The sequence below is a fragment of the Mangifera indica genome, chromosome 5 (assembly GCF_011075055.1).
Source record: "Mangifera indica cultivar Alphonso chromosome 5, CATAS_Mindica_2.1, whole genome shotgun sequence".
In the NCBI taxonomy this organism is placed as follows: domain Eukaryota; kingdom Viridiplantae; phylum Streptophyta; class Magnoliopsida; order Sapindales; family Anacardiaceae; genus Mangifera; species Mangifera indica.
In genome coordinates, this window is record NC_058141.1 from 16,164,757 (window position 1) to 16,177,047 (window position 12,291).

The 12,291-nt window shown below is 35.0% G+C and overlaps 4 protein-coding genes across 7 annotated transcripts; 1 reads left to right on the forward strand and 3 right to left on the reverse strand.

Annotated features, from left to right (window-relative positions):
• Positions 1 to 723: 723 nt before the first annotated feature.
• LOC123216399 (putative cytochrome c oxidase subunit 6b-like) lies at positions 724 to 2,536 on the reverse strand. Its single transcript, XM_044636817.1, has 3 exons — positions 2,485 to 2,536; positions 1,225 to 1,390; positions 724 to 973 (listed from the first exon to the last, which is right to left on the reverse strand). Exons 1-3 carry the CDS (start codon positions 2,534 to 2,536, stop codon positions 856 to 858), a joined length of 336 nt encoding a protein of 111 aa, XP_044492752.1. The 3' UTR covers positions 724 to 855.
• On the reverse strand, positions 2,516 to 5,095 carry LOC123215225 (nuclear intron maturase 2, mitochondrial-like). The gene has a single exon (XM_044635235.1). The coding sequence runs from the start codon at positions 4,798 to 4,800 to the stop codon at positions 2,641 to 2,643; it is 2,160 nt and encodes a 719-aa protein (XP_044491170.1). The 5' UTR covers positions 4,801 to 5,095; the 3' UTR covers positions 2,516 to 2,640.
• Positions 5,096 to 6,256: 1,161 nt separating this feature from the next.
• LOC123217113 (probable purine permease 11) lies at positions 6,257 to 9,625 on the forward strand. Of its 4 annotated transcripts, XR_006502416.1 has the most exons (5): positions 6,257 to 6,541; positions 6,942 to 8,174; positions 8,688 to 8,738; positions 8,824 to 8,901; positions 9,135 to 9,625. XR_006502416.1 is itself a non-coding variant. In XM_044637893.1 (2 exons), exons 1-2 carry the CDS (start codon positions 6,505 to 6,507, stop codon positions 8,069 to 8,071), a joined length of 1,167 nt encoding a protein of 388 aa, XP_044493828.1. In that variant the 5' UTR covers positions 6,257 to 6,504; the 3' UTR covers positions 8,072 to 8,306. The 4 variants fall into 4 exon arrangements, 1 of the variants encoding a protein (XP_044493828.1); XR_006502417.1 differs by lacking the exon at positions 8,824 to 8,901; XR_006502418.1 differs by lacking the exons at positions 8,688 to 8,738; positions 8,824 to 8,901.
• Positions 9,345 to 11,444, reverse strand: LOC123217114 (haloacid dehalogenase-like hydrolase domain-containing protein Sgpp). Its single transcript, XM_044637895.1, has 5 exons — positions 11,287 to 11,444; positions 10,631 to 10,745; positions 10,252 to 10,403; positions 9,919 to 10,180; positions 9,345 to 9,837 (listed from the first exon to the last, which is right to left on the reverse strand). The coding sequence occupies exons 1-5, from the start codon at positions 11,319 to 11,321 to the stop codon at positions 9,664 to 9,666; spliced, it is 738 nt and encodes a 245-aa protein (XP_044493830.1). The 5' UTR covers positions 11,322 to 11,444; the 3' UTR covers positions 9,345 to 9,663.
• Positions 11,445 to 12,291: the final 847 nt, after the last annotated feature.

The window sequence follows — 12,291 nt, forward strand, 5'->3', positions numbered from 1 at the left end:
TTGTCCAATAAAATTTAAGGCCTCTTACCATTGACGATTGTTAGTAATCAAAGGTGTGAAGAAAAAATTATATTTGACAGTTAAGATCTGTGAGTAAAATGTTAAATTTAGAGGAAAAATAAGATAAAATTATATATTTTTTAATGTTATTATCAAATAATGATTTTATTCTTATATTTAAAGATAATTTTAATAAAAATTTAAAGATAAGTAGATATTTAGATTTTTTATCTATTACATATATATTTTTAAGGTTAAGCTAAAGATTGGATAGAAAATAATCCTTTAGCTGTTTTACAACTATATAGTACCTATTGTTATTTAAGATTGTTTCAAATAAAATTTAGAGTTATTTAATTTTAAAATTTGATTGGTGAATATATCTTCGGGTCTAAATTTATGCTTGAATTTTTATCACAAAGTTAAATTTTAAAACAAGATAATACAAAATTGTGATGAACTTAAATTCAAAATGGTATTATATATAAGAAATATATGGTTATCATGCAGTGATAAATAATAAATATTCAATGTTATAATTTTTTTTTAAAATTTTAATATTTCACTAATTTTAAATAAAAAAGAAAAATCAAATTTCATTAGTCACAAATGTATAATTTTTATATGATGCATATATACATAAATATTACATAAATCCAGTGGTTGAAATTCGTAAAGTGTTAAGATATGATACATCCATATCTATTATTATTAGCTTTTGTAGTCGAGTAAATAGATATGATAAAACATTATAATAGTGAAAGAGTAATCTTAAATTGGGGCGGGAAGGTTCCCAGCTCTCTGTGTTCCTTCCACCGCTCAATCTGCAAAAAGACACAATCATTTGGTATTGAATTATATATGACAACCTCCACTAAGCAGACCACTCACCCATTCGTTGGGACACAATGATCGACAAAACTTTTCAAGCTTCTCACATTCAAGTGCATTTTTGCCTTTCTCCTTTACACAACTGTATTTGCAACAGCTTTTCGTCAATTAGATATTACTCAAATTTGGACTGAATTGATTAACAGAAGAAACTATATTAATGAGCATAACAATGGCGAGTTTGGTTCGTGACAGTAAAGCGACCATCGTTCAGCGCAGCATATGAGGATTCCATCTATTGAAATCATTCTTCCAAATGTTAATTTGCACATGGAATTAGCAACTTTCTTTGGTGTTAATAATTACGTACCTTATTATCATCGTTGTCATGATCATGGAGGAGGAGGTGGAGAGACGGTTCCGTATTCATGATTAGGTGCAGGAGCTTGTTCGCCACTGGCCACCTTGTTCACGTCTCTTGATCTCATCTTGTCGTGTGGATCTACTTGTGCAGCCGACAACACTGATACTTGGATTCTGCTGATCTCTTTCAAAAAACCTCAGGTCAAAATCAAATCAAAGGTTGCGGTGTTCTTGTACAATGCTCTCCGAACAACCGTACCTTTTAGAATTCTATAAATACCAAAGCTCAATATTTACGGTATAGAGCCACGGTGCAGTGAAGAAGACACCTGTGCTTTGCTGGACGTCTGGATAGTAATGTGTCGGCAGAAGACTAAACTGATCCACACAAAACGCCACGCTAGATCATTATTGTTGCATCAAGAGGCGTAGAGCCAAACCGCTGCCTTCGTCGGACTCCCAGTCTCCACATAATTTGGTCTTTTAACTCTGAAGCCTGGTTATTATTTAGCCGAACGGAGAAGCCAACAAATTTATAATAGATCTTAATCAACTTGGCCAAATGACGATTTTCCACCCAAGGATGACGAAATGATGAATATTTTTTAAGTTTTAAAAAGTTTCCTTTTTTTTTTTAATCGGTTTATTAAATTTATCAATGAACTTAAAAAAAAAATCTTAAATTAAAGAATAATGTAAATAATTTTTTTACTTTTAATTTATATAATTTTTAATTAAAAATAATAATAAAATTATTAATAAAATATAATAATAGATGTTGATGAAACCGTATATTAAGAAGTAAATTGTAATTTTTAAAAATATCACACTGTTAATGAAATTTCTCAAGAGTTTTTTTGGAATTTCAGAAAGTTGTTGGGATCCAAATCTACCACAGTAATCCTACTTACCAACCTTGCTAAATGTGGCATTTATCCTTCTCCTTTTTCTTCTTAATTCTAACCTCTCCTAATTACAAAATCTTTTGTTAACTGCTACATCAATCGATATACTTGACCAATCCTGTAAAACACGTGCTGATAGATCCACCGTCTTTAGCTTCAATGTATGTTTAACTTCTCTTCAAACAATCCCAGACTGTCACGCTACTAATCTTCAGGGACTATCATTCAAATTGCAGAATTTTGCTATTCATTCCCAAAAGTTTTCTAGTGAAATATGAGATAAATAATTGGCAACTGCAGCTTCTCAATTGAATCTTTTTAAAAGTTAGAAATATATACTCTTTTTAAAAATATTATACAAACAGATTCTGCTGTTCCAATAAACCTTTTCTTCTCTTCCGTTGGGGAAATTCCTGTATGGTAGTTAAGTGTTTCATTAATTCAGTAAAGAATACATTTTATTCAGCTTTGCTTCCTCTAACTAGTACAATCCCAAGACCAACAAAATTTCACTCATCAAGCAGAGTTAGGAAAAGTTATCTTACATCCCAGCAGCATGAAGTCCTTCACTTTCTTCCCCATCTTGTGCCCTGTTATCTGAATTCTCATGACTTAAGCACAATGATGATTTCTGATCTTTGTCCTCATTGCTGATATGACTCTTAACCAGGGAAAGCTGATCCATCACAATAGCATTTCTTTTGTAGTTCCAAACAAGCATTGAAATGTAATCCTGGGGCGAAACAAGACCTTGTTCTCTAATGCAACTTCCTTGCTCTTCCACAGTTTTTGGATCATCAAGTTTTATATATTCAAGCAATGCTTTCTCATGGTCAGGCCTCCAGTTGCTTGGGAAGGGTGAGTAGTCGGCCTCAGGTACAAGAGACATTCTGGTATATAGAAGTCCATCAATTGATTCAACCAGACCCATTCTCAGCAAATTTTGGTAATCAGGCGACTGTCCCTTCTTCTCTTTCAGAGGGCGACCCAGATTCCGAGAACCAATTGTATAAACCTTTGCTCGTGAGCGCAGCTTGTATTTTGCGGCATAAAGCTTTGCAAGTGAGCCCCGTATGATGTAGGAACAAAAATTCACAATTTTCTTCCGATTGTCAGCATATCTATACCATTCAACCATCGTTGACAAGAATTTGTTCATTTGTGCATTTGTGTGGGCTTGAGTGGCATGAAACATTCTAAAACATGGCTGGGGATCTGGATCCCTATCACCCTTAAGAAAGTTTAACTTCCTGAATTGCCTGATGCACTGTTTCAAGCTAGCAGTGACAGACAAAAGAGTGCCCACACCTTTCTCACTAATAATCTTCCCTCCGGTTGCTGTGTAGCGAAGGGTAGGATAAACAACTCTCCGACACAGCACATGGTCGAGAAACATTATACCTTTTGTTATGTGCTCAATAGGGAGGCTTTCATTGTCAAGCTTGAGCATATATCTCTGATCAACAAACTCAATTAACTGTTTTCTTAATGTTGCTGCATCAGCCCTTGGCCCACGGACACCAATCAAAATGTGACCTCCATATCGTACATAATCCATCTTCCTGGTCTTATCAGGCCCGCTAGTTGGCACAAATTCTGGCCAAGATGTATTTCCCTGTTCAGCTTCACCTTCTGGGCTATTCCATATCACATCAGTCTTTGAAGGTCGATAAAACTCCTTAATCTTCCCCTCCATCCAACGGTCCAATTCATCAAGACATATATTAGCCAAAAGGGGGCTAAGAATTCCACAGTGCCCCCATGAAGGAAGCTTCTCTGCCTCTTCAGGAGCAAACCCAAAAAAGGTCTCTAACCAATAAGGGTCTGGCTTTGGCTCATCCTCTGCCAACACTCTCTTCTTCTGATACTTTCTCTTCTTCTTTTTCTGCTTCTCTCCCTCATCAACCTGGCTCGTGATAACTGGTGTCACCAATGCCAATTTCACCAAATCAATCACCTTCTTATCTCTCACATCCCTCATCAAAGCACTTATCACCAATCCCACTTTCATTCCATCCAAAACTGTACTCAAATCTCCCTTTATATACCACAAATATCCTGCAAAATTCCTCCTAATCACTCTCAACACTGTGTGTGCATTCCTTCCTGGCCTAAAAGCAAATGACTTTTGTGAAAATCTCGCCTCATATATTGGCTCTAAAATCATGAGCAAGACCTCCTGAACTATCTTATCTTGGAATGGGGCTGGTTGTGTTGTTGTCAATATTGCCTTAATCTTCCTCTTGGATAAAGATTCATATTCTGTCTTATCTTTAGGCGATTTTATAAAAAACTGTAGCCTAGCACCCCATTTAAACCTATTATCAAGAACGGCATTTCTCAACCCCAATAAATCCTCTAACGCTGATTTCTGTATAGCATTTCGAGGCATATACGCCCCCATCTCGTCAGCAAATACTTTTTGATAACCTAAAACCCACAACTCGAATCTACGGAGGTAAGAGGTTAAATTGGTAACTATTCTATCAGGTTCCCGAAAATTCTCAATCCACATCTGCGAACAAACTGAGACACCGTCTTCTTTCATTAGGTTTAAAGGGTCATCGGGATCTGTTGCACGCCGTTGCACAGTGGAAAATGAAAGAGGGCGAAATAATAAGAACCCATTTAACCTAGGGTTTAGTGGGTTTGGTCGGTGACATAGAATGTGATGAGTAAATATGGTTAGGCGACGATACATAAGGGGAATTGTTGAAACAAATCAATCAATTATTTCTAGATGTTATTTCCTGGGTTATAAATCAGATGACACTGTAAACATACAAACTGTATAACGAGTTGCATAATCAAAGAATAAAGAGTCCTTACATGGCATGAAACATTGGCTGAAATTTTAATCTTCTCGTTTGGGGCTCTGAATCCAGCTTGATTACTGGTTTTCAGAAAACCCTTGCTAAAACCCTGTTCTTATGATTCTCAGATAATACGCTTCTGTATGCCCTTCATCTTTGTCGTAATTATTTTGTGTCCATGATTTCATTGTTTTTATTTTTTGACTCCAAGAAAATTTTAAAAAACTAAGCATGAGGATCAAAGCATAAGCCCACTAATACCAATAAATCATCGTGAAGTGTTTTTTTTTTTTTTTGGCCAAAGGACTATTTCCCACCCAAAGTATGTTGTTCTCTTAATTTTCTACTTATTAATTTTAAAAATCTCATTTATTTACTCATGAGCTGTTAAAATTAACGGTTTAAAGAGTAAAATTGTTATTTTATCTATAATATTGAAATTTAATCTAGTTTCCTCTCTAACTCCTAAAAACTAACCATTTCCTCCTAGGCCAAGTTTTAAAATATAGCATTCTCCCTCTAGGATTTAGTTTTCAATCCCCAATGTCAAATCCAGTGTCATCGCTGATGACAAAGCTTTTCAAAGGCATCACCATGCTTCAATGATCTTTTTTTTTTCCTCTGAAACGTCGATCGATAAAGATTTGGCTTAGAAAGTTGAAGAGCTTCGTTGGGAGACGAAACTCTTCGTCTTCCCAGACATCTTCTTTTAGGAAGACGATCATCTTCCCAAACGAATACGAGACCATAGTCTTCGTCTGAGAAGACAAAGAGCTTCGTCTCTTTGAATTTTCAAGCCATATTTCGATCGACCGACATTCCAGAGGAGAAAAGAGAGACCGTTGGAGTATGGTGATACCTTTAGAAAGCTTCGTTGTCAGTGATGGAGCCGGATTTAACATTGAAGATTGAAAACTAAACCCTAGGGGAGGAATGCTATTTTTTAAAACTTAACCTAAGAGAAAATTGTTAGTTTTTAGGGGTTAAAGGAGAAAAGAAATAAAATTTTAAGAGGTTAGGATTCCATTAATTTTAACCATTCATAAGTGGGTAAATGAGATTTTCAAAATTAACAAGAGAAACTTTGAGATAATAGCATACTTTGGGTGGGAAATAGTCCTTTGGCCTCTTTTTTTCTAAATAATTTCTTTAGTGTTTATTTTTTGAGTTCATTTAGATTTTGATGCAAAAATTGAATTTTCTGTTGTGAAAACGAAAGAAAGGGACCATTTATAGTTTTCCAAGGGACAAAAGATTGAACATCAAATAGAATATTATCATAAATCTAGCGTATTTTTATTGCCTGCAGCACCTTTTTACTATTAACCATAAAATATTAAATAAAATGTATTCAACTGCCTAACAGCGATAAGATTTTACATCGCACAAATCAAAGATAAGTTCGAATGATCAACTGTTATCCAAACGAAGTCAAACTTTGCGAATCAAAGTTTCAAACTGGTTCGTTGAATTTGATAGTAGAGCATCTTATAAAGTCCAGGATTTATGAAATTCTCGTTTAAGCAGATGCTGCTATATAGCACTATTAGCCCTAGTCATCCGTTGCTGTTATTTTACTTCCCTCAACCTTCATGGAGGCTCCTGCAGAACCGCAACAACAAACCAGAGGTTGGTAACTCATCAAACTTAATTGATTAATAGTTTATCTTATGGGCTCATTATTCTTCTCCCTATTCTGTCTGCTGTTAGTATTCTGAGTAGATTGAAAATCCAAAAGCTAGTTATTGTTTCTTGTTTTATGGAATTCACAAGATGGGGAAAGTTAATAAGTGAAAAGGTAGGGAAGAAAGTTCAAGAACTACGAACAACTTCATTTTCTAGTATTTGATGTCGGAGATAAAAGATTGAGTATGCTTTTCCATTTTTAAATAACATATCCTCCTATTAATTAGTCTGGCAGCAGTAACTCCACAATGTTTATTCCTTTTCAAGAATGAAATAATAGTAGTTCTATATTAGATTTATTGTTTAAAGGGTTTTCAATCTGCTGATTGATTTAGCCTTTCAGATTCACCAGTTAACCATGGAGAACCAGGCTTGCAAAGGAACACTTCTGCGACCAACCGATGTCGACTTCCGAAGCTAATACATTACAAATGGTGGCTTCGTGTGATTCTCTACATTCTCTTCCTTCTTGTTGGCCAAACAGCTGCTACTCTGCTAGGAAGATTGTACTATGACAAAGGTGGAAATAGCAAATGGATGGCAACATTTGTTCAATCAGCCGGTTTCCCAATTCTATTTCCCGTTCTATTTTTCTTCTCATCTTCCACCAAATCAAACAACCCGTCTGTTAATTCTTCCTTTACAACCAACCCAAAACTCTCCACCCTTCTGCTTCTCTATGCCGCCTTTGGCCTACTTTTGGTGGGTGACAACTTGATGTACTCGTATGGACTTTTATACCTTCCTGTCTCTACTTATTCTCTGCTTTGTGCGACCCAATTGGCCTTCAATGCATTGTTCTCATACTTTCTCAATTCACAGAAGTTTACCTCTTACATCCTCAACTGTTTAGTCCTTCTCACCATTTCAGCCTCACTTCTTGCGGTCAATGCAGACTCTGAAAACACTACAAGCATTAGTAGAGGAAAGTATGTAATTGGATTTTTATGCACGCTTGGAGCATCTGCGACCTACTCATTGTACCTTTCCCTGCTGCAGCTTTCTTTTGAGAAGGTTATTAAAAGAGAGACATTTTCTGTTGTTTTGGATATGCAAATGTACCCATCATTTGTTGCAACATGCGGGTGTGTAGTGGGATTATTTGCCAGTCGAGAATGGCAGGGTTTGTCAAAAGAGATGAAAGAATTTGAAGAAGGCAAAGTATCATATCTAATGACTCTGACTTGGACAGCAGTGACTTGGCAAATTTCATCAGTGGGATTGTTGGGGTTAATTTTTGAGGTATCTTCTTTATTTTCCAATGTGATTAGCACTTTGGCTTTGCCTATTGTTCCCATTTTCGCTGTCATATTTTTCCATGATAAGATGCAAGGGGTGAAGGTCATTGCCATGCTGTTGGCAATCTGGGGCTTTGCTTCCTACATCTATCAGCATTATTTAGATGATTTGAAATCCGAAGCAAACAAAAGCAAATCCAATGAGGTTTCTGAGGCTGCTATAGAGATTTGTTGACAGTGGAAGTTATCAATTAGCAATTTGGAAACACAGTTGAGATGGCTTGCTGGATTTTCTGCTTTGAAGTCCAAGATGCTAACCTGAATTATTGCTTGCCCAGGTGAATATTTGTTGTGTTTTATCTAAGTGTTCTGCCATTTAATCAATAAGTGAAGCTTATGACTGCAAGTAAAATTGAAATTTGTAACTAATTAGTGGTTAGTAACTAATGGTAAAATTTTATCCTGTTTGATTAAACTCTCTCAATCTCTGTCTGTCTGGTGTTTATTGGATTAATCCTAAATCTGAAAAATATTAATGAAAATAATTAACATTCACGATCTTAACACATAAAATATGTAAAGGCTTGTATCACCTGTTGCCAATACTAAGCATAAGTAATGGATATATATGATACTGTCTCAATTTCCATTACTTCAAAGGGTTGGACCAATAACTCAGAAATTGGAAAAAATATAATATTTGAGGGGGTAACTTACATTTTCCACCGAATATTTGACCCACATATCTTTTTCACCCAATATCATTAATTTTGATATGATCTAAATTAATGAAGTTAGATTAAATAACTAATCCTGATGCCTGTTCTATAAATCGGCATTTTGGATTGTAGGTTCGCCGCATTCTGAAGGAACTTGTGAGAAGATCATCAATAGAAACTCAGGTTTGCTATTATGACATCTTGCATTCTTAAAAGCAATTTTCATATAAGAAGGCTACAGTGTAAGTTGACCCCGGAATTTGGAAAGGAGCTGATGCGCTTTCCAACTCTTCTAGCTGAGATTGCAGCAGGACCAGATATGCCCAAAGTTAATAGGAAGCCTACGGTAACATTGTGGAACCAAACTTTAAGATTATCAAATCCAGATAAATGCTAACTTATTATCATTATAATTACTTTTAAATGGAACTTTTAATGAAGACCAAACGCCGATTAAATTTTAATAATGTGTATGTAGAACCAAATATGCCCAAAGTAAATTACTTTTTAAATCCAGATCTTAGACATTGCTATTTATTTGGACTGGGTTTGATAGTTTTATTTATTTCTACTGGATAGGCCGAGCAACTTGCTCAGTTACTCAATGAAGACTCGCAGTTGATGGAAAGGAGAGAGCAATGTGCCAAGAGGCTTGAGTTATACAGGTCTGCTAGAGATGAGATTGATTGTGTCTCATGGATTAGATGCAAGAATTGTGAATCACAGGACATACCAGGGCACAAAGATTTTCCAGTTGCAGGTCTTCTAGTCAAACTTGAACAGAAATCGAAAGATTAAACCATCATAGTATTTCCTTTCAGTTGTTTCTGTCTCTTTTCAAATTATTGATCGTTTATAAGTTACAAATACACTGAAAGGACAAAACAATATAGAATTAAATTCCAGACAAAAACACAGTAATTGCAGCCGCTTGAGGATAAATTTGATTATATTTCTAATCCTCTACTTATACTATAGATGATAAGTAGAAAAGGTGGAGCTGCGGAGGACAAAGTGGGCATTAAGAGCATTATTCAATATTATTTAGAGTAAACCTTGTGACTTTGAAAGAAAATTTTCTGCCTGCCTCCTAATATGTCTATATTTTTTAAGCCTTCAGTTTATCGAGCTCTTCCAAAGCTGCCCACAATTTTGGATCTTCATAATCCTTTATAAGAAAGGTAGGCTTAGCTTCCATTAGAAGATGCTCTGGGTTTCTTGTAGTTATACCTACAACAGGCATCTCCGCCGCCACTCCGGCTTTGATTCCTGAAACAGAATCCTATACCAGCAAAAACATAACAGCGTCAAAATTCATCCAACTAATTTGTGGAATTTGGAAATATCATTATATAAGGCATACCTCAAATATAAATGTGTGATCCTTTGATACTCTGAGTACTTCAAGAGCCTTAAGGTAGGGTTGTGGGTGTGGTTTGGCATGCTCACATTCACCCCCAATAATGACAGCATCAAAAAAATCTGAAAGGCCAAGTTTCGAGATCATGAGTTCAGCGTTGGGTCTTGGAGCATTTGTAACAGCAGCCCGTTTCAACCCACGATCTTCAATCCATTTCTTTACTTTATACAGACCATTTAGAGCCTTCACTTGTTCAGAGGCCAATCTGTTATCACAGGTAAATATATTTATTGGAGCTTGCAAAATTTATAAAGTAAAAAGGTAGATTTTGTTTACCTTCGAAACATTTCTTCTTTTTCTTCACAGAACTTTAAGCCCCTTGGCAGATCATCAGGAAAGAGAATTTTGGCAATTTCATCATTATGCTTGCCAGCAATATTCTCAATAAAAAAATCCTCGGTAATTGGAACCCCACCATTGAAACCAATCTATAAGCATTCCAGCATTAACATTATGTCAGTTTTGTCACATAATGTCTATAGTCATTTCAAAGAAATGCTGCTATTTAAGTATTTTACGAAACCAAACTTTGGTGTAATAAAACTATGTCATAAAACAATTACTCATTTGGTGGTAGAAATGGTAACAGAATGAACTGAAGGAAACGGGAATCTGTTCAACCCAAAAAAAAAGGCAAGAAAAATCCTAAAATTACCTCTTGAAGCATTATTTGGAAGGCTTGGTGGTGCAAAGGGTCTGAATCACAAAGAGTTCCATCAACATCAAACAGCACTGCTTCCAGAGGAGCAACCTTAGCAAGAGATGGTTTGCTGCTTTCAACAAAGAAAGGTAACATAGTTCAAAAGTATGGCCTATGTAAATTTAGAATTCAAAGATTTTTAAGGCAAGGAAATAAGAATAAAAGTAAAGGAATCCAAATCTTGTACCAAAAGCAACTAGACTAATTATACCCATGTCTACAACTGAAGCACAAGACTATTTGGCATCTTATTCTCCAAAACCAATAACACCAATTAGCATTACCCAGATCAAATCTATTCAAACAGAATACAAATGGGAATACAATGAAACTGCTAAAAACAAATTAAGCCAAAGATTAATCACCACTGAATCTAACATAACACAAGATCTTCCTCATCACAATTAGAGCAAAGAGTCCAACGAAATAACATTTCAATTTCAGATAAAAAACACATAAAGAAACAGATGGAATGAAACCCACAAATACAAGATACAGTTTTGATTAAAACAATACAAAACAAAGTTGAATCAATATAAACACAGAAGAAAAAATAGAGACATCAATCATAATAAAAACTCTCCGGCAAAAACAGCAATAGAAAGAAATACCTGTCCATAGAATTTTGACCGGATGAAGCAGTCATTGCGCAATCGTCTTGAAACGATTTGCAATTTCGTTGGTAATGTGTTGTTATGGTTGAAAGGAAGGGCGTAGGGGGATCTTTAAAGAGAATCTACCAAAATGGAACTTATGCGAGGTTGTGGGGTTGGTCCCGTCTCTGACTGTCAAAATATTAATTTTCGTCCCCTGATGTTTTCTGATATTAGACATTACACATAATAGAATTCCTTAACATGATAAACATGTGAATTATGTAAGTAATTTTAATTTTTAAATGTTAATTATTTAAAATCAAAAAATTGGGGGGCTTTTTAAACAATCGATATTGGTGATTTCAAATTCCAATTAAACGGCTACCCTTTATGACTTGTTCAAACATTTGGTGTAGCTAGATAGCAGCCACATACCTTCTCAGTACCAACCCCTTAATTTTGAAATTTTTATTTTTTCACCCATAAATGGTTAAAATTAATGAAACTCTAACCCTTTAAAATTATTTCTGTTTTTCTTTCTTAAACCTTCAAAACTAACAATTTTCCTATAAATCAAGTTTTAAAAAATAATATTTTATGTCTAAAGTTTAGTTTTCAAACTTCGATGTCACCTCTAATGCTTCTCTGATGGTATCTCTTTTCTCTTACTCTAGTGATTGCTCTCTCACAATCTCCCCTTCCAATCAATAGTCCTAAACTCAATAGTAAATAATGTTTCATCGAGGAAGACAAAGACGAGATCTCTTATCTTAGTTGGATTTTGTCTTTGTCTTTCTTGAAATTTTTAAATAAGAGAAGCTTGACCGCAGGAATGAGAGGAGACATTGGAAGATATTTATCGCCGACGATGACATCAGATTTAACGTCGGAGATCTAGAACTAAATGCTAAGGGTGAACTGTCATTTTTTAAAACTTTAGTTAAAGAAAAACTTTTAGTTTTTAAAATTTAGAGAAGGAAAAAAAAATTAAATTTTAGTTATTTTTAATATTATAAATAA

What these genes read in the sequence shown, in the direction of transcription:
- LOC123216399 (XM_044636817.1), bottom strand. Translation starts at nt 2,536, where the DNA reads ATGAAACACTTAACTACCATACAGGAATTTCCCCAACGGAAGAGAAGA. An exon ending in CCAACGGAAGAGAAGAAAAG is followed by an intron (nt 1,391 to 2,484) that starts GTTTATTGGAAC and finishes TTTTGACCTGAG; the next exon opens with GTTTTTTGAAAGAGATCAGC. An exon ending in TCTCCACCTCCTCCTCCATG is followed by an intron (nt 974 to 1,224) that starts ATCATGACAACG and finishes TTGCAAATACAG; the next exon opens with TTGTGTAAAGGAGAAAGGCA.
- LOC123215225 (XM_044635235.1), bottom strand. Translation starts at nt 4,800, where the DNA reads ATGTATCGTCGCCTAACCATATTTACTCATCACATTCTATGTCACCGA.
- LOC123217113 (XM_044637893.1), top strand. Translation starts at nt 6,505, where the DNA reads ATGGAGGCTCCTGCAGAACCGCAACAACAAACCAGAG. An exon ending in ACCGCAACAACAAACCAGAG is followed by an intron (nt 6,542 to 6,941) that starts GTTGGTAACTCA and finishes TTAGCCTTTCAG; the next exon opens with ATTCACCAGTTAACCATGGA.
- LOC123217114 (XM_044637895.1), bottom strand. Translation starts at nt 11,321, where the DNA reads ATGACTGCTTCATCCGGTCAAAATTCTATGGACAG. An exon ending in AAAGAAGAAATGTTTCGAAG is followed by an intron (nt 10,181 to 10,251) that starts GTAAACAAAATC and finishes CTGTGATAACAG; the next exon opens with ATTGGCCTCTGAACAAGTGA. An exon ending in ATCACACATTTATATTTGAG is followed by an intron (nt 9,838 to 9,918) that starts GTATGCCTTATA and finishes TTGCTGGTATAG; the next exon opens with GATTCTGTTTCAGGAATCAA.